The sequence below is a fragment of the Cucurbita pepo genome, chromosome LG10 (assembly GCF_002806865.2).
Source record: "Cucurbita pepo subsp. pepo cultivar mu-cu-16 chromosome LG10, ASM280686v2, whole genome shotgun sequence".
In the NCBI taxonomy this organism is placed as follows: Eukaryota; Viridiplantae; Streptophyta; class Magnoliopsida; order Cucurbitales; family Cucurbitaceae; genus Cucurbita; species Cucurbita pepo.
Genome location: NC_036647.1, coordinates 9,018,301 through 9,045,436, shown reverse-complemented (window position 1 = coordinate 9,045,436; position 27,136 = coordinate 9,018,301). Strand labels below are relative to the sequence as shown.

The following is a 27,136-nucleotide window of genomic DNA, read 5'->3' as shown; positions in this document are numbered from 1 at the left end:
TACCCGACCACTTTAAAAATACACGCCTAAAAAAACTTTAGAACCATGATTAATGAAAAAAAGACTACAATGACTAGTCACGCCACACAAAATCAGCTCAACTATTACCACATAACTTTGATTCAAAGGACAAAAGAAAGCAACATTATTAGGCAAAATAGACCTCTATTATAACCAGTCTAGCAAAGGGATCAAATACGCACCAAAGGGCAATTTTTCACATTCACATTACAGATATCCAGCACACATAATTAAAATAACTTCGTCTTCATCAAAATTACTAGTCACGATGCCTCAACTCCTCAAAGGATAGCAATTGGATCATAAGCAGCACAAGGTTTTAAGGAAGCCTAAGAGCTTGAGAGTGGTGACGAATGTGATCTTCAACGAAGGAAGCAATGAAAAAGTAGGAATGATTGTAACCTGATTGCAGCCTCAAGAGGAGTGGAACATTCACAGCCCTGCATGCCTCTTCAAACTTGTGTGGCAGCAACTGTCCATGTAAGAATTCATCATCCTCCCCCTGTTTATCAACAAGGAGATTACATTAGGGAAGTTAACGAGGAGAGTAACGAATACGAGTATTATTTAAATGAATGACGAAGTTTGGTGGTACTTTTTGTAATTAACGTTGAGGATTGTTGGGAGGGAGTCCCACGTTAGCTAATTAAGGGGATGATTATGAGTTTATAAGTAAGGAATACATCTCCATTGGTATGAGGTATTTTGGAGAAACCAAAAGCAAAGTCACGAGAGCTTATGCTCAAAGTGGACAATATCAAACCATTGTGAAGGTCCGTGGTTCCTAACAATTAAGCCTATAATTTATATGGCAGGACTAAATGCAAATTGCATCTAAATAAAGTGATTAGAAGTTCACAAACTATTAGTAAAAATCAAGAAGTATAGATAAAAAAAATGGAAAATGTATAAGAATTCAAGAACAAAAACTATTTAAAAACAAATTGAAATTTCAGAATAAAATATTTTCATTTACCAGAGGAAGCTACTAATGATAGGATTTTAGTTTTCTAAGTCGCTAACGCCACTGACATGAAGGAACAATTCACTTTGTGGAAGTTGAATGAACAAAAACCATTACCTGATCAATTAGAATGGTAGCTGATACATTGTGAAACTTTGAGATTAGATGAGTAGCATCATATTCCTGAAGTTATTCAATTTCAATGATTAAAAGCTTTCCATCCTAACATTAAATTGTGAAAAAAAAAAAAATGCTAAATATCTTATAAAAACTCACCTCCCAGTCAGCTTTGTTGCTACCTAGATAGTTTGTGAATGCCTTCTGGCCCCAGGGGCAATTTATAGGATTGGCAATGGGTGAAAAGGCAGATACTGACTGAAAAATTAGGTAGAAAATGTTTATGGGAGAAGAATAACTGAATACAAGATAATAAAAAGAACAATTTATTTATCAGATCGAAGCAACAAATCGTAAACAATTATGTAACAGCCTAAGGCCACTTCTAACAAATATTGTCCTCTTTAGGCTTTGCCTTCTGGACTTCACCTCAATGTTTTAAAACGTGTCTATTAGAGAGAGGTTTCCACACCCTTATATGGAATGCTTCGTTCTCCTCTCCAACTGATGTGAGATCTCACAATCCACCCCCCTTGAGGGCCCAACGTCCTCACTGGCACACCGCCCAATGTCTGGTTCTGATACCATTTGTAACAGCCCAAGCCCACCGCTAGCAGATATTATCCTCTTTGGGTTTTCTCTTCTGGGCTTCCCCTCAAGGTTTTAAAATGTGTCTGTTAGAGGTTTCCACACTCTTATAAGGAATGTTTTGTTCCCCTCTCTAACCGATGTGAGATCTCACACAATGATCCCTTCGTTTTTTCTTTTTCTTGAGCCTTTGGGGTGGGGAGAGCGTACAGAATCCTATCAAACAAATAATCTTTTTCTCTGAAAGAAGGGACCCTTAGCAACTGTAATGAATGGTATGGTAATTTACGTTTTTTTAATCTTAAATAGAAAATTAAACAAGAGGATTATCATCAAATACCTTATACTTGTCCAAGTTTTTCAGGTAAATTGTTAGAGCCCCATGCCCACCCATAGAGTGACCAAATATAGATGCCCGTGATGTATCAAGCTGTGGAAAGTTCTCACTCAGAAGTTTAGGTAGCTCCTTGACAACATAATCATACATACGCCAATTTTTCCATTTCTCTTGTGTAGCATTGAGATAAAATCCAGCACCTTTTTAAGAAACAATAAGACAAAAGGAAAACACGAAAGTAAATTCGCCTCTTTTTTTAGAAACTAAACGACCATATAGAACGAGATATAAAATACCAAAGGTAGGACTTCGGAATAATCATACATACACTTCAATCTATAAGAAAAGCCTCGTTAAATAAAGTTATGAAGTTGAAAAGTCAAATGAAAGCTAAACCAGCCATACACGACAAAATATTCATAAAGTTACTCTGTTTAACTGCAATATGACAAGTCAGAAGTAACATACCAACACCAAAATCCCAACTGTCTGCCTCTCCTTCCACATTGAGGCCTCCTATTAAAAGAATGAGCAAAACAATATATGTATAAGATCCTGGTCACATTTCATCATAAAAGAGTACTCACTTCCATGATGAAAAACTGTTTGAAATAAGATCTGTTTCGTATCAACATATCAAGCAAAGTAAAAATTAAACACATTTGCCAGGCCAATGAATCTTAGTTAAATGGTAAAAGAAAATGATTTTTGCAAGAAACTTCATTCACTTTGTATTGCCAAGTTTTCAATATCATTCCTCATAAAAATACCAATTAAGAATAGCATGACATTGTGACGTGACAAATTACTAAAACGAAGAGAAGGAAACGAACGTTCCATCTTAAAAACAGGCGGAGACACCCCATCCCCTTCAAATAAAAGATTTTGCTTCATCCCATAAATTCTGGCAGTTATTACAATGGAAGATTGTTTCATGGCCTTCCAACCAGTAGCTCATTGAAGCTATAACTACTCTACATTCATAATAGAAGCATTCAAACCATATAACCCTGCTGGATCAATTAGATATTGTCAAAAACACGTCTTAAAATGCAAAAATTGTCAATTTGTACTTAGCATAAAATTATTAGCAGAATCCAAGTGAGTTCAAAGTCGTTAAGAGCACAAGGATTCCCTTCTTTTCAATCAAAATCGTACCCAACAACATCATCAATACTTGAAAATGGGTTCAAAGTTGTTCTTACTTGGAGATGTATCAGGTGCAATTAAAGCAACACCTTCACTTGAAGCAGTGCGTTGAGCCCCTGCCTTAATTATAAAATTCTCATCCGTACAAGTAAGGCCAGAGAGCCAGTACAGTACCTGTTCAATAACAAAATCGAACCCCAACCTTCAACCATTGCAATTCCAATACATTTCCAAACACAAAAGGAAAAACACACCAACAACAATCAAATACCCAAAATAATAACTATTCGACATCCATTCCACAAAATCCACATCCAACGGCAGTAAAATCATATCACATAAACATATACAGACACGATAATCCTAAGATCAAACAGAAAACCGATTTCTCCAGAAATCGAAGATCAGAAACACTCAAACATTGCTTTAACATTCGAGTTTCAATTAGTAATCGAAATGGATAACATCGAGATTGAATTGAAAACGGAAATGAGAGGAGATACCGGAAATTTTTGGGACGGAAGCGGAGAAGGAGGGAAGTAGACGGAGAAGGTCATGGAGCAGCCAAGAGTTGGGCTGTAATGGCGGTATCTTCGATTATAGCCTCCGAACATCTTCGAGCTGCTGATCTCGGTTGGCTTGGCGTCCATTTTCGGAGTGCTTGATTTCTTGGCGATGGAATGAACAGAGATTGATGATAATGGAGAATCTTCGTTCGACTGAGGTTTGATTTGGAGTGGGAAGAGCAATATAGTGACACTTGTTACGAGGATCACAAGAATATAAAGCTCGATTGGGATAAGTTCAAAAAGGGTATTTTGGTCCAACAAAATTCATATCTATAGAAAAAGACCTTCTTGCCCACCTCAACCTAGGACCCATACCCTAAAACTTTAGTTGGAGTTCATATCTTCACTCTCGACCCGTTGTTCGAAAAAAGATTCGTATTCAGGTTTGAGCTCGAGTCGCATTTACTGAATCTGGGTTAAGTGGTAGCTAGGTCGTGACATCAAGATCAGGCTAGGCTGGATATTGGGTTGCAAATGGGTACTCGACCCAGATCCACAAGTTGCGTCTTCTTCACCCGACTTTACGTGACAAACCTGACGATTGTTGGGGAAAGGTTCACCGCTGGCAGATATTGTCCTCTTTGGGCTTCCCCTCAAGGCTTTAAAACGCGTCTGCTAGAGGAAGGTTTCCACACCCTTACAAATAGTATCAGAGCCAGATATCGGATGATGTACCAGTCTTTTCGCTGTTCCTCGAAGGGAGGTAGACACGAGATGGTGCCAGTAAGGACGTTGGGCCACGAAGGGAGGTGGATTTGGTGGCGGTCTCATATCGATTGGAGAAAGGAACGAGTGCCAGCGAGGACGCTGGGCCCCGAAGGGGGTGGATTGTGATGCCCCACATTGGTTGGGGAGGAGAACAAAACATCATTTATAAGGGTGTGGAAACTTTCCCCTAGCAGACGTGTTTTAAAGCCTTAAGGGGAAGCCCGAAAGGAAGAGCCCAAAACGGACAATATCTACTAGCGGTGAATCTGGGGCGTTACATTCTCTCCTCATGAGCGTCTCCAACCGTGTTTTCTATCGCCATTTTCTCCAGATTTGCCCTCTTTCACATTGCACTAACATGTCCCTGTCTTCCACTACACTATAGGAACTCATACGTGCCTACACAACACGGTTTTTTTTTAGTTATAATCATGTGTTTACCAACGGGGAATGAAGACGTAAATGGGTGGGTGCATGTGAGTATTCTTACCGTGAGTATGCTCGGAGTCTCTGGTCGGTTACCACCCACGAGTTTCGCTCGTCGTTACGTCTTAAGTTGGCTCTCCTTATCTCGTCGGAAAATTCAGTCCGTTGGTATTCTTTGTTCACAGTTATTGATTTTCTCACACTCGTTTTGGCCCCTGTTACTCACACTTTTTCTTTTCTCTTGTAGGTGCGCTTATGCAGATTGACTGAAGGTAGTTTGACATATCGTGGGTGTCGGGGGGAGCGTGTAGGTTGAGGGTGTGAGAATTCTAGCGCCTCGCCAGAATTCTCGCGCCTTTTCCGACGACAACCAACATGGAATGAAGTGAACCACTGAAGGACTGAATGAATTGAACCAAATCAGAATGCGCTGAACTGACCGGTAAAATTGCGTGTTTGACTTGAGGCGACAATCTCCTCTTCTTCGACGAGATCTCGCGGTGTTTGCGACAAACTCAAAATGCTGATGTAGTTTCTACAAGGGAAATCTAGTCGTGGATTCTAGACGAGATGCAACAATAACGACTCAAGGCATGACGACAATGCCCTTAGATATGTCAAACACACGTTGGTGCAATAAAAAAAGGGGACTGAGTGAGCATAAGGAAACATAACTCCAACGAGTCTGAGGGAGACTCGAGAAATAGAAGCTTATTGACGTAGAAGCTTCACGTGTCTAATCGTACAACGTTCAACAAGAATACTAGGTTTTTGTAAGAGCGGTCGTCATGCACGACGGTAGTATGTGAAGAAGCGAAAAATCGTTAAAAAAAGATTACACGAAAACCCTAACTTTGTTGTTAGGACACATTCACTGTGCGGATGTTATAGAATAACATGAGTCATTTTACACCGAAAACAAATTAATTAACTTTTCTTTTAACATTTTTCAACTTCCATTTTTTCTTATCATGTTTACTAGACATTCAAGTGGTGACATTAGAAATGTAACTGTCTAAGTCCACTGTTAACAAATATTGTCTTCTTTAGGCTTGCACTTCTGGACTTTCCTTCAAAGTTTTAAAACGTGTATGCTAGGGAGAGTTTTCCACACGCTTACGAAGATTGTTTTGTTCCCCTCTCCAACTGACGTGGGACCTCACAATTCACCCCGTTCGAGGCCAAGCAACCTCGCTGGTACTCGTTCTTCTCTCCAATCGATGTGGGATTTCACAATCCACCCCCTTTGAGGCCTAGCATCTTCGCTGGTACTTGTTCGATTCTCTAATCGATGTGGGATCTCACAATCCACCCCCTTCGAGGTTTAGCATCCTCGCTGGCTCGTTCTTTTCTCCAATCGATGTGGGATCTCACAATCCACCCCCTTCAAGGTCAAGCAACCTGTTGGTACTCGTTCTTCTCTCCAATCGATGTGAGATCTCATAATCCACTCCTTTCGAGGCCTAGCATTATCGCTGGTACTCGTTCTACTCTCCAATCGATGTGGGATCTCACAATCCACCTTCGAGGCCTTGCATCCTCACTGGTACTCGTTGTACTCTCCAATCAATGTGGGATCTTACAATCCACCCCCTTCGAGGTCTAGCATTCTCGCTGGTACTCTTTCTTCTCTCCAATCGATGTGGGATCTCACAATCCACCCCCTTCGAGGCCTTACATCCTCACTGGTACTCGTTCTTCTCTCCAATCGATGTGGGATCTCACAATCCACCCCCTTCAAGGCCAAGCAACCTGGCTGGTACTCGTTCTTCTCTCCAATTGATGTGGGATCTCACAATCCACCCCCTTTGAGACCTAGCATCCTCGCTGGTACTCACTCTACTCTCCAATCGATGTGGGATCTCACAATCCACCCCCTTCGAGGCCTTGTATCCTCACTGATACTCGTTCTACTCTCCAATCGATGTGGGATCTCACAATCCACCACCTTCAAGGCCAAGCAACCTCGTGGTACTCGTTATTTTCTCCAATCAATGTGGGATCTCACAATCCACCCCCTTCAAGGCCCAAACAACTTCGCTGGTACTCGTTCTTCTTTCCAATCGATGTGGGATCTCACAATCCACCGCTATCGAGACCTAGATCCTCGCTAGCACCCGAAAGAAAAAACCTAAAAAGAACAACATTTGCTAACAATGACTTTGCATCGTTACAAAAGAAAAAGTTGAAAATTACCTAAAATTAAGTTTTCACTAGAAACTTCTTCGTAAATCATTATATATACCATTCTATTTAATTCAATTCGACTATTTCTCTTATCTACCTGTCCCACACGATCGAATTAATCAACATTTATCACAAAAGTACGTCACGTCTTTTTAAGACTAGTTAGCTCGAGCTAAGCTATTAACTTTTTTAAAACAATACGTCTTTTTGATGACGAGTTTAAATCAATAACTTGATTTAAAATTACGAAAATGCCCTTGAACCTTAATCCATACAGGATATCCATAATTATTACAACCATAAGCATATGGGCATTTGCTTGTTGGGGAGTTGGCCCCTCTTCAGTAAATAAATCCACCGGTGAACTTTCATCTCTCCTCTTTTAATGCTCTCTTTTGTGTACACACCGCGGCTTACCGCCATCAATGCCTCTCTCTCCTTCGCCTTCTTCTTCTTCTTCTTCTTCTTCTTCTCTTTGTGCTATAAACCCATTTTTCACGGCTTCAATCGCCACCATTTTTCTCCTCAAATGGAGTTCTTCTCATGAACTTCCCCTTTCGAGCTTGTTTTTCAGCGTTGTCTGTGTCCGATGGGTCTGTGAGAGTTCGTGCTGTTCTACGCAGTGTGGCTCTGGATCTTCGAATGTGTGAGGTTGGTCTTGCTGTTTTGAAACGATTTGCTTCGATTTCGAATTTAAACCCTACCCCCAACTTTGTAGTTTCCGCCGTGTTGAAGATCATACCGATTTAATTGACTTTTCTTCCCCCATTTCACACTTACTGGCCTTGATTTGAATATATATGATCGTTTGTTGTTTGTTTTCGTGTTTTTTAATTGCGTTTTGTTGTTCGGTGTGGGTAGATGAACGAACTCCCTCGGGAAGATCAATGCTGCATTTGAATATTTCGATTCTTTTGAAGTTGGATGAAGTGTTTAGCTATAACTCTAGACCCCTCTGATTTGATTTAGACATTAGTTCCAACTACTTGATCTGTATTGCTGATATAAGCTTCTTGAAGGATTGTGTATTCTTTTGTTATCTGGGGCTGGTTTTTGTTCATTGATAGACAATGAATCTCTCACATTCAAATGGTTCAACGCATAACTTCAATGGATTTGAAGAGAAGCTTGATGAACTTCGAAGGCTTCTAGGGAAGTCCGATGGTGATCCACTAAGGATCGTTGGTGTGGGAGCTGGAGCTTGGGGGAGTGTCTTTGCAGCTCTTCTTCAAGACAGCTATGGCCAATTTCGAGAGAAGGTTCAAATCAGAATATGGAGAAGAGCAGGAAGGATTCTGGATAAAGCCACAGCTGAACACCTCTTTGAAGTGATCAATTCAAGGGAAGATGTGCTAAGGAGGCTTATTCGACGATGTGCTTATCTAAAGTACGTCGAAGCAAGGCTCGGTGATCGAGTTCTCTACGCCGATGAGATTTTGAAAGATGGGTTTTGCTTGAACATGATTGACACACCACTTTGTCCTTTGAAAGTGGTGACTAACTTGCAGGAGGCTGTTTGGGATGCTGACATTGTTGTTAATGGCTTACCTTCCACTGAAACAAGAGAGGTTTTTGAAGAGATAAGTAAATATTGGAAAGAACGAATCACAGTGCCTATTATCATCTCTTTAGCAAAGGGTATAGAAGCTGCTCTTCAGCCTGTTCCTCACATAATAACTCCTACTCTGATGATCAACCGTGCAAGTAAGATATTCTTACCAAATTTGGCATTTAATCTGTTCTATTTGCATTGTGTTCTTCATTTATAAACAGATAAGAACATTTCGAGCTGAAAACAAGTTATTGTCTTTTTGGATTTGAGTTCTTAGAACTGTAAAGAACATTATCTCATAAAGATTGAGGAAGTTTAGACTAATAAGTATAGAGAACATATCGGTTGGAGAGGGGAACAAATCATTCTACATAAGGTTGTGGAAACCTCTCCCTCGTGAGGCTGATGGTGATACGTAACGGGTCAAAGTGGACCATATTTGCTAGCGGTGGGTTTAGGCTATTACAAATGGTATTAGAGCCAGACATCGGGCGGTGTGCCAGAGAGGATGTTGGGCTCCCAAGGGGGGTGGATTGTGAGATCCCACATCGGTTGGAGGGGGGAACAAAGCATTCCTCATAAGGATGTGGAAAGCTCTCTCTTGTAGACACGTTTTAAAACCGTGAGGCTAACATCGGTTTGTGTTTGTGAAATTGTTTTTCTCAGCTGGAGTGCCTATAGAGAACATATTGTATCTTGGTGGACCGAACATCGCCTCAGAGATTTATAACAAGGAATACGCGAATGCTCGGATTTGTGGAGCTGAGAAGTGGAGGAAGCCTCTTGCAAATTTTTTGAGACAACCTCAGTTTATTGTGTGGGATAATAGTGACCTTGTGACACATGAAGTCATGGGTGGCTTGAAGAACGTCTACGCCATTGGAGCTGGTAAGTGGTAGATACTTTCTGGTTAATTTATCTTAATGATGATGGAAACAGTCTTTATTATCACTTTGTTGTAGCAATTGCTTTTGTTCTTGTTCACGTCCATTTTAGTTCATAGCAATGTGGAGTTAATCACTGTTTTTGGTAGCACTAGCGCTCGGTATAGCTGTTTGACTGAATCTTGCACTGCAATATAGTTAGATTGTGAGATCTCACGTCGGTTGGAGAGGGAAACAAAGCATTCTTCGTAAGGGTGTGGAAACTTCTCCCTCGGAGACATGTTTTAAAACCGTGAGGCTGATGGTGATATGTAACGGGTCAAAGAGGACAATATCTGCTAGCGGTGAGCTTAGGTTGTTACAAATGGTATCAGAGCCAAACACCGGGCGGTGTGCCAGTGAGGACGCTGGGCCCCCCAAAGGGGTGGATGGAATGCATTGTGAAATCCGACATCGGTTGGAGAGAGAAACAAAACATTCTTCCTAAGGGTGTGGAGACCTCTCCCTCGTGGACGTGTTTTAAAATCATGATTAGACGATACGTAACAGGTCAAAGCAGACAATATCTGCTAGGAGTGGGCTTAGGCTGTTACAAATGGTATCAGAGCCAGATACTTTGCGGTGTGCTAGCGAGGACACTGGGCCCTCAAGGGGGTGGATTGTGAGATCCCAGGTTGGAGAGGGGAACAAAGCATTCTTCATAAGGGTGTAGAAACCTCTCCCTCGTAGACGTGTTTTAAAATCGTGATTACGGTGATACGTTACAGGTCAAAATGGACAATATCTGCTAGCAGTGAGCTTAGGCTGTTACAAATGTTATCAGAGCCAAACATCGGGCACCAGTGAGGATGTTGGGCCCCCAAAGGAGGTGCATTGTGAGATCCCAAATCGGTTGGAGAGGTGAACAAAGCATTCCTCATAAGGGTGTGGAAACCTCTCGCTCGTAGACAGCATTTTAAAACCGTGAGGTTGACGACGATACGTAACGGACCAAAGCAGACAATATCTGCTAGCGGTGGGCTTAGACTATTACACATATCTTTTTCATTTCTATCATTATCTTCGTACATTCACGACATTCTCTCTCTTTCTCGAAACTGTGATTGTCTTAGTGATCCAGATTTTGCATTGGACAATTTTGGGACTGTTGCTTGAAGTTTTCTACCATGTTCATTGCTTTCCATTTTGAACTTTCAGGAATGGTGGCAGCCCTTACCAATGAAAGTGCTACCAGTAAATCAGTATACTTTGCACATTGCACCTCAGAGATGATCTTCATTACTTACCTGCTAGCAGAAGAACCCGAGAAGCTAGCGGGGCCTTTGCTCGCTGACACATACGTGACCTTGTTGAAAGGTCGTAACGCTTGGTACGGGCAAATGTTGGCCAAGGGCGAACTTAGTCTAGATATGGGGGATAGCATTAGTGGCAAAGGGATGATTCAGGTAAAGAAACTGCAGTTCTTTCTTGCTCCATTATGAGTTCATGTTAGAATCACCTGTATTTTCTTGTTTAAAAGCTTTACCGACTGTTTTCGAAGCACTGATTCGGAAAGAAATTCTCCTATTTCAGTACTGATATTGGGCGTGCACACACAAACTCACTAAAATGTATACGTATCTATGCTATGCACGCACATGACATATGTATCTACGTACACACGAACTCACTAAAATACATACGTATCTACGTACACACACGTGGTGAACTCACTGAAATGCATATGTATCTATGTTCACACGCTCTCTAAAATACATACGTATCTAGGTTCACGCACGAACTCTCTAAAATGCATATGTATCTATGTACATACACGTGAACTCACTGAAATGCACACATATCTATGTTCACACACGAACTCACTAAAATACAAATGTATCTACATACACACATGTGAACTCACTGAAATGCATATGTATCTATGTTCACACACAAACTCACTCAAATACATAGGTACCTATGTACACATACAAACTCACAAAAATACATACGTAACTACGTGCACACACGAACTCTCTAAAATACATATGTATCTACGAACATACACATACAATATATAGTGCTAAAAAATCCTTTTCTGTTTTGTAGGGAGTCTCTGCTGTTGGTGCTTTCTATGAAATTCTGAGTCAGTCAAGCCTAAATGTGTTGCATCCTGAAGACAACAAGCCTGTTGCTCCTGTGCAGCTTTGTCCCATCTTAAAGACACTCTATAAAATACTTATTAAAAGGTAATTGCCTCAACTTACTATTCTAAAGTTTGCATCAAATAAGTGGCCTGCAGAAATTGATATGAAATTTACTTCGAACTGAATCGAACCTAATCTAAGCTTAAACTCGAAGTTTTTCAATCACGATTTCTCTTTTCTCGTGTTTCGGGTCACTAGGGATGGATCACCTCAAGCTATACTAGAAGCCTTGCGAGACGAGACCTTGAATGATCCCCGAGACCGGATCGAGTTGGCACAAAGCCATGCGTTCTACAGGCCTTCACTACTTGGTCAACCTTGAACTGTAGATTCCATGGCAAAACTTAAAACTAGTCTGAAAGAGAGTGAGCCCTGCATAAATGAGCTATGAACTATAGTCTATAGGCTTCTTTCTTGGTCCTATAGACAATTATATGTCACATGGAGAAAGTTATATGATAATGCTGAATTTCAAATTATTTCTTGGCACTTTTCTTTTGAAAGCGAATCAATATCAAAATTCTCTCATCTTTGATACAGTGAATCTTTTATGAATTCGAATCTTATTTTGGTTTTCGAACTTTTAATACTCACTTCATTTTGGTTTAGTTATATTCATATATATGAATCGTTTTGTAAAAATCCTGGGTAGCTTTTTGAATGTTCTTGGATATCCTCCATGTAGTAAGTGCTTGAAACATGTATAATGGTTTTTGAGATGGGATCCAAACTTCTAATATAGATAAGAAAAAAGTTATAACCTCTCAAAGTTTAAACTTATTTAAGATATCACCAAGGCCATTAAAAGACGAACTCCTGTAAAATTTTGTTAAGTTTATAAGCATGGTTACAAGAACATGAAGAAAAACATATAAAAACGAGTCATCATTCGGCTAAAACAAATGTGTATCAAGAAAGATGCATAGAGCGCTAGGTAAATGTGAGTATATGCACTTTTTCATCAATTCTTTTTCTTTTATCACCATAAGAGCATAAACTTCTTTTGAAACAAAAACAACTCATTATAAGGCTACAAAATTCAATAAGCCTGCATTATGAGCTACATAAGATTGTTGTCATAGCTCAATGAGTTCCAATAATCATTTGAGACATCGAAATAGAACCCTTGGCTCATACTAAACGAGTACCACATGTTTGTTCTGTTGACAAACAAATCTGGCAAGAATGTTCCAAGTGCAAGAAACAGGATTCACTTGCAGAAACACAAAATGCAAGCAGAATGAAAGAAATATCTCATTTAGCAATCAATCTAAATGATCAAAGCCAGCACTTATAATCAGGCATTCTCTTCCCATATGAAAATCAGGTATCCATGCTACTGTGTGAAGTTGTTAAAGTTCGTTTTGTTGTCTTTTTGCGATCAAAGATTCAACATTTTGCAACCAATTCAAATACTGACCTTGCTCCTTTTTATGCAGGTGAATGATAAGGAAGTCGGTCAGGCTTTCTTCAACACCTCTACTGATTAGGAATTCCTTGAGCGCCTTTTGTAACTCGGGATCTAACGAGCTGCCATGGATACAGAAGTTTTAAGTATCTGAGAGAAGAAAGCTAGAGAAAACAGGTAAAGCTTATGCATTAGATGAATGACAAAGCCTAGCTGAAAGATTGGAGAATGACTGACTAAATACCATGAGTCAAATATCATGAATCATGATGCTTGGCAAAGTAGAAATCAAAATAAGCCATTCACAAACAACTTTCTCCAAATTGGTGTCGATTATGCAAGAAAGAAAACAAATGACAAAGCTACTTGTTTATGCAATGCACATATGCTTAGAATTTTTAGACAACGATTCTCAATATATTCGGATGCCATCTCACATTTCCTAGGGAGGTAAAGGATTTTTTGGATATGGTCTTAATGTACCACCCTTTCAAGAATGCAAAATCCCTATTATGGAAAAACTTCATCATGATTTTCTTTTAAAATATGTGGAAAGAAAGAAATCAGAGAATATTTGCAAAAAAGACACATACCTACACAAAATTTTTCGACAGCGTTGTTTACCAAGCTATATCTTGGTGTAAACTGTCTAATATTTTTACTTCCTATAGTTATATGTCCCTCCTTGTAAATTGGGAAGGTCTTTTGTAAACATCATAGAATATACATTCCTTTTGTAAACTTCAATCATCAATCATTTTTCTAGGTAAAAAATATCTTTCTAACCAAGCAAGGATTATAGAAGAAGAAGAGGATGTGAAGATAATATAACCTCCAACGGCTATGGGGAATTACAGAGAGGCTCTTGAAGACAATGAGACAAAACAAACAAGTTCTAGTAAATCGTAAAAATTAGGAACTTGAACTTCAAAAGTGATAAGGAGACCATTAACCAAGATATATTATTTTGGAGACCTCTAGTAAATCGTAAAATTTTTTGCTCCTAGAGAGACTATTAACCAACATGAAGGAATAGCTTGCAACTTGAACTTCAAAAGTGATAACTACTCCTCAAAGGAAAATTAAAATGATAACAGGTACAGGTTGGGAATCACGAACCTCCACAATGGTATGATATTGTCCACTTTGAGCATAAGCTCTCATGACTTTGCTTTTAGTTTCCCCAAAAGGCCTCATACCAGGCCTCATACCAGTATAGAGAGGTATTCCTTACTTATAAACCCATGATCAACTCCTTCATTAGCCGATGTGGGACTTCCCTCCCAACAATCCTCCCCTTGAACAAAGTACACCATAGAGCCTCCTCTGAGGCCAATGGAGCCCTCGAACAACCTCTCCTTAATCGAGGCTCGACTCCTTCTTTGGAGCCCTCGAACCAAGTATATACCCTTTGTTCGACACTTTAGTCACTTTTGACTACACCTATTCGACGTTTGAGGATTCTATTGACATGGCTAAGTTAAGGGCATAACTCTAGTACCATGGACCTCCACAATAGTATAATATTGTCCACTTTGAGCATAAGCTCTCATGGCTTTGTTTTTTGTTTCCCCAAAAGGCCTCATACCAATGGAGATGTATTCCTTACTTATAAACCCATGATCAACCCCTTAATTAGCCGACGTAGAACTTCTCTCCCAACAATCCTCAACAGTACACATATTAATTTACTTTGGCGGTAAGATTCCATAAATTGCGCAGTGGACTCAACCTAGTGCCTTCTACAAGGAAGGTGGCGCAAAGGTTCGACGAATGTATGATGAAAAGGATCCCAAATTACAAGAATTCAATAAAAACAACCAGCCCCAAGAGACAGCCGACAACTTTCACCCGACAGAGCTCTCAAAAGAAAAATGTTGAAGGAATTAGGCGAAAACCCATCCCTATTCATCTTCTCATGTCATAACACTCGTTTCAAGATATAACCAAGAGACCAGTCTCAACAGATGAAAATTCTATATCCGAGTCACAGTCCCAATTTGAAATCAGTAAACATAGAGAACTCATGAATTTCTAGCTTCTAAAACAAGGCAATCAAAACACAAATGGTTACTAGAGTTGCCAAAAAGTAGTACCTGAACAAAGGGCCTCTGTAAACAGAAGGGCTCAAACAAGCAGATGATTGAAGATAATAGGCATTGTAGATTTTGAAAGGAGATCCACCATGACCATCCTCTGAAACCCCACAATCAAACTGCAAGAGGGAGCTAACTCCAGGCTTACTCACACAAATCTTCATCAAAATCTCCCTCGAAAAAGCCCCTTCTCGTCCAAATATGAGAGGACCCGATAGGGCAGAAATTGCGATCTCCTCACCCGATTCCAATTTTCGCCGCAACACCACGTCTCGGGATTTGGGCGAATCATGTTCCACAGCGAAATCGCTGGAACTGCCCTTTTGTTCATGGTTCTGCGATTAAATTCAGATCAGAAAGCAGTGATGATTTGTTTGTTTACTGAAGAGACTGAAAAGAAGCGAGGAAATTAAAAAGGACCTGAAATGGAGTGGAAGAAAGCTCGTGGTTTATCTCCGATTGCAAAATCTTGAGGAGGTCGAGATCATGAAGGGCTTTACGAGCCTTGCGGAATATTTGATTAGCCCTCGGCATTCCTCTACTGTCCCTTCTCCCAGCGGCGTCCTCTCACTCTCTCCAACATGCCTCAATCTCGGCCGCCACTCGGTTTTGCTATAGCTCTTCATTTTCCCCCTAATTCTTTTAAACATACAAAAATTAATCAATTAAAATTTTTAATTAACCAATTTTCATTCGTTCATGAATACAACGATTACAGACTGGTTAACGGGTTTAGTGTCCTTCTCCTCTCTAACAGATGTGAGATCTCACAATCCATTCGGGCCTAATGCCCTTGCTAACATTCGTTTCCCTCTCCAACCGATGTGGGATCTCACAATCCCTCCTCCTTCGGGACCTAGTGTCCTTGCTGACACACCGCCTGATGTTTGGCTCTGATTCCAACTGTAATGACAACAAATGTGGGATCTCACAGTCCACCACATTCGGGGCCTAACGTCCTTGCTAACATTCATTTCCCTCTCCAACCGATGTGGGATCTCACAATCCCTCCTCCTTCGGGGCCTAGCGTCCTTGCTAACACACCGCCTGATGTTTGGCTCTGATATCAATTGTAACGGCAACAAATGTGGGATCTCACAATCCACCACATTCGAGGCTTAACATCCTTGCTAACATTCGTTTCCCTCTCCAACCGATGTGGGATCTCACAATCCCTCCTCCTTCGGGACCTAGTGTCCTTGCTGACACACCGCCTGATGTTTGGCTCTGATTCCAACTGTAATGACAACAAATGTGGGATCTCACAGTCCACCACATTCGGGGCCTAACGTCCTTGCTGACATTCATTTCCCTCTCCAACCGATGTGGGATCTCACAATCCCTCCTCCTTCGGGGCCTAGCGTCCTTGCTAACACACCGCCTGATGTTTGGCTCTGATATCAATTGTAACGGCAACAAATGTGGGATCTCACAATCCACCACATTCGAGGCTTAACGTCCTTGCTGACATTCATTTCCCTCTCCAACCGATGTGGGATCTCACAATCCCTCCTCCTTCGGGGCCTAGCGTCCTTGCTGACACACCGCCTGATGTTTGGCTCTGATATCAATTGTAACGGCAACAAATGTGGGATCTCACAATCCCTCCTCCTTCAAGACCTAGCGTCCTTGCTGACACACCGCCTAATGTTTGGCTCTGATACCAACTGTAACGGCCCAAGCCTACCGCTAGCTGATATTGTCCTCTTTGGGCTCTCCAACCGATGTGAGATCTCACAATCCACCCCCTTTCAGGACCCAGTGTCCTAGCTGGCACTCGTTCCCCTTTCCAACTGATATGAGATCTCACATCTAACCCTGATATCAACACGTAATAGAACTACTCATCTATTTACCTATATATGGGAATGAATGAATTTCATCTCATGAAGTTATGTTTCTAGCTTACTAATTGGTCAAGTCTCCAAAATGGTAGACTTATTAATTCAGCGATAAAAATCACTCTCAGACATCCAAATCAAAGAACAAACGCTCACCGACATGAGTTTATAGCTCACAAGATCGAGTCGCATATGGTCATTTGGTGAAATGTTAATCTTCCTTATGAACGAATTTATAAATAGAGATTAAATATTTCATGGTTCAGTCTTTTATAAACTAATTGTATAGATATCTCCACTTACATGTCTCCACATGAACCATTTGAATCAAAAGCTCTAATACCACACCTTGAAAGAAAAACACGACATACAATTTAATATTATACGATAGCCACACATTTGACCTAGCCCAAATGAGCCCAACAAACATTTTAATTTATTTAAGTAGAGCTATATACTTAATATTCATGGTACTATTCGATTCGCTAAGTGTCTCTTGTAATATGAGAAATGAAAGAATCAAACTCCACTCGAGACACTCCGCCATCGGCAACTGATTGGCGTACAGAGGTGGTAAGCTCGTCCGCTACCTTCCTCATCTCTCGACCTTCCTCTGATGCCATAAGCTTTCGCACTACATTTTCTATGGTTGTTGCCATTACTATCTCGTTTCGATTAGCCCAATCCCTAATGAGGAGACCCACTCGATGTTGCTCCGTTATTAGTATAGCGTTCCTCGGTTGGTCAGAGTGCATTGACCACGCTGCTATGGGAACCCCCATTGCTATGCTCTCCATGCAAGAGTTCCACCCGCAATGACTCACAAACCCTCCGGTCGATGGATGGCTTAAAATCTCCAATTGTGGCGCCCAATCTCGCACCACCAACCCTCTTCTCGACACCCTCCTCTCGAACCCCTCTGGTAGCTTCGATCTTCTAACTTCACCGTCAAAGACGTTTCCTTTATCTACATCTCTCAACACCCAGATGAACTTTTGCCCACTTTTCTCCAATCCACCTATGAAATTGAAATTGAAATTGAAATTATTACGCTTAGTCTATGTTAAAAGAAATTAGAAAGTGTCTATGAGATCCCACATCGGTTGGGGAGGATAACGAAACACCCTTCATAAATGTGTGGAAACCTCTGCCTAGGAGAAGTGTTTTAAAAACGTTGAGGAAAAATACAAGGAGGACATATCTGCTAGTAGTGGGCTTGGGCCATTACAAATGATATTAGAGGCGGACACCAGACGATGTGCCAACGAGAGGCTGAGCCCCGAAGGGGGTGGACACAAGGCAGTGTGCCAGCTAGGACGTTGGGCCCGAAGGGTGTAGATTGGGAGGGTCTCACATCGATTGGAGAAGGAAACGAGTGCTAGCTAGCGAGGACGTTGGACCCTGAAGGGGGGTGGATTGTGAAATCCCACCTCGGTTGGGGAGAAGAACGAAACACCCTTTGTAAAGGTGTGGAAACCTTTCCTTAGTGGACGTGTTTTAAAAACCTTCGTATTATCCGCTTGAGTTTATCGAAAAGATCTCACATTAATAGAGATAGCGTCCCTACTACTCATGATAATTTCTTTAATTAGCCAATGCCGAACTTCAACATACCTGCTATTTCAGTAATTTGCTCGTCTTCCAAGGTCGTGGTTGTCCCAAAGGACACATAGACCACCGAGTCAGTCTCTTGTTGGTCCAACCACTCCAAGCAAGGGTGAGTGTGCCTTGGTGAACCCAACTCCATAGGATTAATTGGACCAATGGCCCAATGCCTAGTCTCATGGTTGATGCTTTGAAGAATCTCCAAATATGGCTCTTCAATGACCTTACAAGTGTTGTAGAGATTCCCACAATACTTCATTGGGGCTCCATATTGCATCCATCAAAAGATGGAACATTCAGATCCTTAATAATGGTGTTTTTATTTCTGTTCGTTTGTTTTGTTTCAAGATGACAAACGGTAAATGCTGAGACACTATGAAAATTATAAGACTCGACGTTCGGTATGGAGTTAATATATTCAACCGTACATGCCATTAGAGAATCATGAATGACAATGATTCTTCTTGCATAGAAAGAGAGCGAACGTAACAGATGGGTGAGAGGGACACGAAGATGGACCGTCACAGTCTGAAACGAAGAGATGAGATGGGCGGGGAACTTGGTCTCCGCCATGGGATCAGGCGTAGGAGAGGGAATAGGGGGAATGTCGAAGTCATGGAAATGGAGGTTGGCAAGTTCCGATGGATCCCAACCGAGGACGCGAGCCTTGGCTTGGAGGTTGTGGACAGTGGCGCCAACATAGTGAACAAGGATGTTGCGCGCGGAGATGAGGCGAGAGAGATGGAGAAGCTGGTTGAGATGACTTTGTGAACAACGACCATGACTGGCCCTTCACTAGTCATGGTTGTGACTTGGTTACGAAAACCTGTGACATATTTGAAATTGAGTTATGATCGTATAAATAGAGATAGAAGCGAAGAAAAATGCGTCTTATAAATGGTTGATATGCCTGGATAGTTCCTAATAGGGCTTGAATTAATATATTTTTCATTTTTATTTGTAATTTTATTTTTAAATATACTTAATTAATTAATTTTTGTTTACTAAAACGAATATAATTAATTATTTAGTTAAAATAAACTAATAATAATGTATTTAAATATATACTTGATTTAATTTTAAAAATAAAATTTTGTTAAATAAATAAATTACTTATCTAATAAAATAATTAATTAGTTAGCTAACAATTATCTAAAAAAAATTAATTATAGCTATGACAAAGAAATTATTTATAATTAAGGGATTATTTTTTACCTACTTATTTATTAATATGTCATAATTTAAAGCATAATTAATTGATTCAAATTAAAATTAATTAAATATTCTATTGTAATAATTAGTTTTTACGTGTTATATAAACTTTTTTTTGAATAATTTATTATTATTTTATTAATAATTATCATATAAATTATAAGTATATCTATTTAAAATAATTTCTTAATCAATTCTTCAATGTAATTATTTTATTAATTATTTATATAATTTTATTAAAATTATTTAATTTAGGATAATTATTAATTAAATTCAAAGGCCGGGACATCATATACTTATTAATAAATTAAAATAAAAATAAAATTTAAGTAATTAAAATTATTTTAATAACTTAATTTAATAACAATAAAATAACTAACGGATTAATTATTTAAAATGTAGTGTAATAAAATTGAATTACCTAAAATGAGGTGATGTATATCAAAATTTTCTAGATCGAATAAAATAGATCTGCCTGGACCCAAGTCTCGTCTCAAAATTTGAGCTATAACTCAACTCGTAGCCTCGGTAAAACACGAACCCCAACCTTGTAGACTCAGAAATCCATCTTGAGTAGCCTAGCTCGCATGCATGTTTCCTTTAACCCAACGTGCTTGGTCCAAACAACAAACCTACAGTCGATGTCTTCCAAGCTCGATTCCAGTTCTTCTTATCTCCAAAAGGAGACACGACTTAAACGGTTCAACTCCACTTTCGATCCAAGGATGGTCAGATCTGCAGCGACCTATGCCTGCAACCCGTTACTTGACCCAAATCGAACGTTGACCTGGGCCCCTCTCGTTTCGGCTTGGCTCTGGCTCGACGGCTTTAGCTCGACTTCTGGAGGCTCCAACGACTTAAACGACTCGATTTAATGATTTTTACCTCGTTCCATTCTTTTCAAACCTAATTTACCATTTTTTACCCATTCAGAGTCGATTTTAGCATTTTCAAAGGCATTTGAGATAAATAAGTGTTGTAAGCCTAACTAGATGGTAAATTATGAGTATTAATTTGTGATGTCCCACATTGGTTGGGGAGGAGAATAAAACACCATATAAGGGTGTGGAAACCTTCCCCTAGCAGACCCGTTTTAAAGCCTTGGTTGGGGAGGAGAACAAAACACCATATAAGGTGTGGAAACCTTTCCCTAGCAGACGCGTTTTAAACATTGAGGGGAAGCCCAAAGAGGACAATATCTACTAGCGGTGGATCTGGGCCGTTATAAATGGTATCAGAACCAGACACCAAACGATGTGCCAGCCTTCTTGCTGTTCTCCGAAGGGGGGTAGACACAAGGCAGTGTGCCAGCGAGGATACTGGGGCTCGAAGGAGGGTGGATTGTGATGTCCCACACTGATTGGGGAGGAGAACAAAACATCATTTATAAGGGTGTGGAAGCCTTCCCCCGAACGATGTGCCAACCTTCTCGCTGTTCTCTGAAGGGGGGTAGACACGAGGCGGTGTGCCAGCGAGGACGCTGGGGCTCGAAGGGGGGTGGATTGTGATGTCCCACATTGGTTTGGGAGGTGAACAAATCATCATTTATAAGGGTATGGAAACCTTCCCTTGGACGATGTGCCAGCCTTCTCGCTGTTCTCCAAAGGGGGGTAGACACGAGGCGATGTGCCAGCGAGGACGCTGGAGTCCGAAGGGGGGTGGATTGTGATGTCCCAACATTGGTTGGGGAGGAGAACAAAACATCATTTATAAGGGTGTGAAAACCTTCTCCTAGCAGACACGTTTTAAAGCCTTGAGGGGAAGCCCAAAGACGAAGAGAACAATATTTGCTAGCGGTGAATCTGGGCCGTTACATAATTAGACTAGGCTGCTCAACGTATTTTAATCCGGTGACGTGAACTCACATAGGTTGACTTGGACTTGGACAAATCTAAACTAGCTTCGAGGATAAATTAGCGATTCCAATTTAAGCTCAGGTAAGTGGCTTAACTACGGATTTGGTTGGATGAATTGCTTGAAGTATGAACGATGCGCTCCCTATGACCCTTGCACGTATCGTACCTTGTGTTTGTTTAATGTTTTCTTATTAAGTTATGATATGTTGTAATTATGAGATATATGATGTTATGGGATATCATGTTAACATGTTATGTCGTCGATGATTGTCCTATGTTATGAAAGTGTGGTACCATGTTTTTCACTATATTATAAAATGACATAAAATGATTATGTTACGTATGAAATAAACAGAGATATATATTCTATCACAAATACATGCCATGATTTTAAACTATGGGGAGCTCATGCAAATTGTATATTTAGGTGCATCGAGATACTTTCTCGTTATGATCAGTACGAACACGTACACTATGATGTTACGATACGGTAATATGTACACCATGATACTATGCACGCTCCCTTCCCTCCATAGTATATCGACATCATGAGTGTACACTAGTTGAAGGCTAGGTTCAGGAGATACATATACGAGCTTGCCCTGGGTCCATGTGTACGTGCTTAGGCCATGTGTAGAAAAGTACTGCATCCAATTCTATCTGGACTGAAAGTTGAGACTAAAGCATGAAACGACAGGTCCAAACATGATTGCATGTGATTACATTTCTTGACCTCAGTAGTGGGGTCACTTACTAAGTATTTTTTAAAATATTCAAATCACGCGCTACTCTCACTTAAGCTAGAGTAAATGCATTTTATGTTGTCGCTTTTAGATTAGATCAGAGCATTGTTCTATTCTTTTCTTGGTTTTAATAGTAAAAATATATCATAGCTTTAGGTTATAGATTCTGTACACTGGCCTACGATGTAGGTTCGACATGCTCCTTTGGTCCCACCGCTGACACACCGTTGCCGTCAAGTATGCCTTACGAAACATAAAAAAAAAAAGATAATGCTAATTGTTGTTTATGATTGATTCATGTGTGCAATGCAATGTATAGTATGATTGTGTGTGGAGAACAAGGCAGGGTAGAGTGTGTCCCGATTGTGAGGTATCCGTGACTCGAACAAGCAAACAATGGTGGCCACCCAATAGGCCATTAGTGCTTTGTCAATCCTAGAGGTTACGTACCTGTAGGATTTGAGGAGGTATGACCCCGTATCTTTAGCGGAACCTTAAAGGATCCAACTGTTGTGCAACTATAGCTATTGTCGATGGAGACAATCTTTCAGTTGATAAACTGCCCGATTATCAAAAGACATTGTGTGCTTCATTTATGCTGCAAAACGACGCAGAGATATGGTAGAAAGATACTTGAGACATCCTCAATCTTGACGGAGGAGTGATACCATGGTCATAATTTAAAAGGCCCTTTTGGGAGTATTATTACCTAAACGCTCCATCACTACCTAGAGAAGAGAGTTCATGAGACTGAAGAAGTCTACCTCTGACTTGTTGACACAAAGATGAAGGTGGCTCAAAGGTTCATCCTAGGCCTGAATGAGAGGATTCATTGTACTATTAAGCTAGGATCCCGACCACGTCCTACCGTCCTGAGAGCAGTTAAGGCTACGAGGGAGCTACAACTTGAGAACACCGAGGGCCACCAACACGGTCAACCACATTAGGAAAAATGCGGTGATACGATCAGATTTGTAATTAGATTTCAATTTGTTTTCATTCGTGGTGTTATTTGTTTTAAATTGTAATTAGACTTCACTTTCGTCATTTTTAGTCATAGTTCGAGATTTTAAGGCTCAAAATATCAGGTCGTGACAAAGATGGAGGAAGAGAAACGTTGAGACTCAAAAGTATGATACGAACACGAAGATAGGGGAAAGGGAAAGGAAGGGTAAACACACAACATTAATCGTCTCTTGTAATATGAGAAATGAAAGAATCAAATTCCACTTGAGACACTCCGCCATCTACAACTGATCGGCGTACGGCGGTGGCAAGCTCGTTCGCTACCTTTCTCATCTCTTGACCTTCCTCTGATGCCATAAGCTTTCGTACTGCATTTTCTATGGTTGTTGCCATTACTAACTCGTTTCGGTTAGCCCAATCCCTAATGAGGAGACCCACTCGAAGCAGCTCCGTTATTAGTACAGCGTTCCTCGGTTGGTCAGAGTGCATTGGCCATGCTGCTATGGGAACCCCCATCGTTATGCTCTCCATGCAAGAGTTCCACCCGCAATGACTCACAAACCCTCCGGTCGATGGATGGCTCAAAATCTCCAATTGTGGCGCCCAATCTCGCACCACCAACCCTCTTCTCGACACCCTTCTCTCGAACCCCTCTGGTAGCTTCGATCTTCTAACTTCACCGTCAAAGACGTTTCCTTTATCTGCATCTCTCAACACCCAGATGAACTTTTGCCCACTTTTCTCCAATCCACCTATGAAATTGAAGTTTAATCACGAGAATTTGAAATATTATACACATTTTGATACTTAGACTTTTTGGTTAGTTTTCCTATTTGATCCTATGTTAAAAAAATTAGAAACGGTCTGTGAGATCCCATTGGTTGAGGAGGAGAACAAAACACCCTTTATAAAACGGTATGAAAACCTCTACCTAGGAGTATGTTTTAAAAACATTGAATATGTATTTTAAAAACATTGAGGAAAAGCTCGGAAGGGAAAGCTCAAAGAGGACAATATCTGCTAGCGGTGGGCTTGGTCATTACAAATGGTATCAGAGCCGACATCGGGCTATGTGCCAGAGAGAAGGCTGAGCCCAAAGGGGATGGACACGAGGCGGTGTACCAACAATGATGCTGGGCCCCGAAGGGCGGTGGATTGGGCGGTCCCACATTGATTGGAGAAGAAAATGAGTGCTAGCAAGAATGTTGGACTCTGAACGGGGTAGATTGTGAGATCCCACTTTTGTTGGGGAGGAGAGCGAAACACCCTTTATAAGGGTGTGGAAACCTCTCCCTAGAAGACGCGTTTTAAAAACCATGAGTAAAAGCCCAATTGATAATATCTGCCCTAGAAGACGTGTTTTAAAAAAACTTTGAGTAAAAGCCCGATCGATAATACCTGCTAGCGGTAGACTTGGACCATTACAGTGTATCTCGTCCCTTACTACCGATGATCATTTTTATAATTAGTCAATGTGGGACTTCAACGTACCTGCTATTTCAGTAATTTGCTCGTCTTCCAAGGTCGTGGTCGTCCCAAAGGACACATACACCACTGAGTGAGTCTCTTGTTGGTCCAACCACTCCAAGCAAGGGTGAGTGTGCCTTGGTGAACCCAATTCCACAGGATTAAATGGACCAATGGCCCAATGCCTAGTCTCATGGTTGATGCTTTGAAGAATCTCCAAATATGGCTCTTCAATGGCCTTACAAGTGTTGTAGAGATTCCCACAATACTTTATTGGGACTCCATATTGCAATTTCACAAACTCCCAGAACTCCGGAGTGAAGCATCCATCAAGACATGGAACATTCAAATCCTTGAAAAGGGAGTTTTTGTTTCCATTTATTTGTTTTGTTTCAAGATCATAAACCGCTAAGGAAAAAGCCGAGACACTATAAAAATTGTAAGACTCGACGTTTGGTATAGAGTTAATATCTTCAACGACAAATGCAATTAGAGAATCATGAATGACAATGATTCTTCTTGCATAAGAAGAGAACGAACGTAAGAGATGTTTGAGAGGGTCACGGAGATGGACCGTCACAATCTGAAATGAAGGGATGAGGTGGGCGGGGAATTTGGTCTCCGCCATGGGATCGGGCGAAGGAGAGGGAATAGGGGGAATGTTGAAGTCATGGAAATGGAGGTTGGCGAGTTCCGATGGATCCCAACCGTGAATGCGGGCCTTGGCTTGGCAGTTGTGGACGGTGGCACCAACATAGTGAACAGGGATGTTGCGGGCGGAGATGAGGCGGGAGAGGTGGAGAAGCTGATTGAGATGGCCCTGTGCTGGGAATGGCACCACGACGACCACGACTGGCTCATCATAGGTCATGGTTGTGACTCGATTATTAATTGAGTAATGATTCTATGCATTTGACACACATATATTTTTTAAATTATTTAAATAGTGTAAATGAGAAACGTTGGACTGATATATTTCAAACTTGAGTCGTTGCATTATTAATATATTAACTAAACGTACATTATTGTATAACTTATTTAAACATGACGTGTGAATCTTTTTAAATTTTTCTCGCTTAAATTAATATATTTATCATTTTTATTTGTAATTTTATTTTTAATATACTTAATTAATTAATCTTTCCTTTACAAAAATTAATATGATTAATTATTTAGTTAAAATAAACTAATAATAATTTATTTAAATAAATAAATTACTTATTTAATACAATTATTAATTACGTAGCTACAATAATTAATTACTAGTTGAATTATTTATAATCAATTAATTTTTTATTAGGACTACTTTTACTAACTTATTTATTAATATATCATCATTTAATGCATAATTAATTGATTTAAATTTAAATTAATTAAATATTGTAATAATTAGTTTTTACTTGTTATATAAATTTCTTTTTGAATAATTTATTATTATTTTATTAATAATTATCTCATTTAAAATAATTTCACGTATAATTAAATTTTCGATGTAATTATGTATTAATTGTTTATAATTAAAGTTTTATATAATTTTATTAAAATTATTTTTTTGAGAATAATTAATAAAATTAATTACTAATTAAATTCAAATGGGCATGTTATTCGTTATATACTTACTCATAAATGAAAATTACCATAAAAGGTAAATAATTAAAGTTATTTTAATAAAATGGTATATTCTAAAATGAAAATAGTATTTATTTATATGAAATTTTGATATCATTTATTATGTAACCCAACAAAAATTTCTAGATCCAATAAAATAGATCTGCCTAGACCCAAGCCCTAGTCTCGAAATTCGAGCCAACCTCGCGACTCGAAAATTCAGCCTAGTAGCCTAGCTCGAGTGCACGTTTCTTTCAATCGAGCGTGCTTGGTCCACTTTTGTCGAACCTAACTTACCATTGATGATTGTGTTATGTTATGAAAGTGTGGTACCATTTTTTTTCACTATATTATAAAATGATATAAAATGATTATGTTACGCATAAAATGAACGAAGATATATATTGCATCACAAATACATGTCATGATTTTAAACTATGGGGATCTCATACATATTGTATATGCCCGTGCATTAGGATACTTTCTTGTTATGATTAGTACGGACACGTACTCTACGATGTTACATTACAATATTATGCACACTTTGATACTACGCACGCTCCCCTCCCTCCGTGGTATACTGACAACATGAGTATACACTAGTCGAAGACCAGGTCGAGAAGGTACATATACGAGCTTGTCTGGA

At 39.9% G+C, this 27,136-nt stretch overlaps 4 protein-coding genes and 1 pseudogene across 6 annotated transcripts; 1 reads left to right on the top strand and 4 right to left on the bottom strand.

Annotated features, from left to right (window-relative positions):
- Positions 1–92: 92 nt before the first annotated feature.
- On the bottom strand, positions 93–3,947 carry LOC111804395 (S-formylglutathione hydrolase). Its single transcript, XM_023689182.1, has 7 exons — positions 3,680–3,947; positions 3,233–3,350; positions 2,496–2,543; positions 2,031–2,227; positions 1,262–1,360; positions 1,103–1,168; positions 93–523 (listed from the first exon to the last, which is right to left on the bottom strand). The coding sequence occupies exons 1-7, from the start codon at positions 3,824–3,826 to the stop codon at positions 341–343; spliced, it is 858 nt and encodes a 285-aa protein (XP_023544950.1). The 5' UTR covers positions 3,827–3,947; the 3' UTR covers positions 93–340.
- Positions 3,948–7,402: 3,455 nt separating this feature from the next.
- LOC111803859 (glycerol-3-phosphate dehydrogenase [NAD(+)] GPDHC1, cytosolic) lies at positions 7,403–12,225 on the top strand. Of its 3 annotated transcripts, none has more exons than XM_023688450.1 (6): positions 7,403–7,717; positions 8,134–8,770; positions 9,285–9,506; positions 10,700–10,947; positions 11,591–11,730; positions 11,887–12,225. In XM_023688450.1, the coding sequence occupies exons 1-6, from the start codon at positions 7,610–7,612 to the stop codon at positions 12,008–12,010; spliced, it is 1,479 nt and encodes a 492-aa protein (XP_023544218.1). In that variant the 5' UTR covers positions 7,403–7,609; the 3' UTR covers positions 12,011–12,225. The 3 variants fall into 3 exon arrangements, with proteins under 3 accessions (XP_023544218.1, XP_023544219.1, XP_023544220.1); XM_023688451.1 differs by having other exon boundaries at positions 7,405–7,717; positions 7,928–8,770; XM_023688452.1 differs by having other exon boundaries at positions 7,629–7,717; positions 8,086–8,770.
- Positions 12,226–12,648: 423 nt separating this feature from the next.
- On the bottom strand, positions 12,649–15,812 carry LOC111803860. The gene is made up of 3 exons (XM_023688453.1): positions 15,613–15,812; positions 15,193–15,527; positions 12,649–13,218 (listed from the first exon to the last, which is right to left on the bottom strand). Exons 1-3 carry the CDS (start codon positions 15,724–15,726, stop codon positions 13,041–13,043), a joined length of 627 nt encoding a protein of 208 aa, XP_023544221.1. The 5' UTR covers positions 15,727–15,812; the 3' UTR covers positions 12,649–13,040.
- Positions 15,813–17,518: 1,706 nt separating this feature from the next.
- Positions 17,519–19,441, bottom strand: LOC111804329 (annotated as a pseudogene).
- Positions 19,442–23,570: 4,129 nt separating this feature from the next.
- LOC111804422 (zeatin O-glucosyltransferase-like) lies at positions 23,571–25,777 on the bottom strand. Its single transcript, XM_023689223.1, has 2 exons — positions 24,907–25,777; positions 23,571–24,167 (listed from the first exon to the last, which is right to left on the bottom strand). The coding sequence occupies exons 1-2, from the start codon at positions 25,751–25,753 to the stop codon at positions 23,635–23,637; spliced, it is 1,380 nt and encodes a 459-aa protein (XP_023544991.1). The 5' UTR covers positions 25,754–25,777; the 3' UTR covers positions 23,571–23,634.
- Between the last annotated feature and the right edge of the window lie 1,359 nt (positions 25,778–27,136).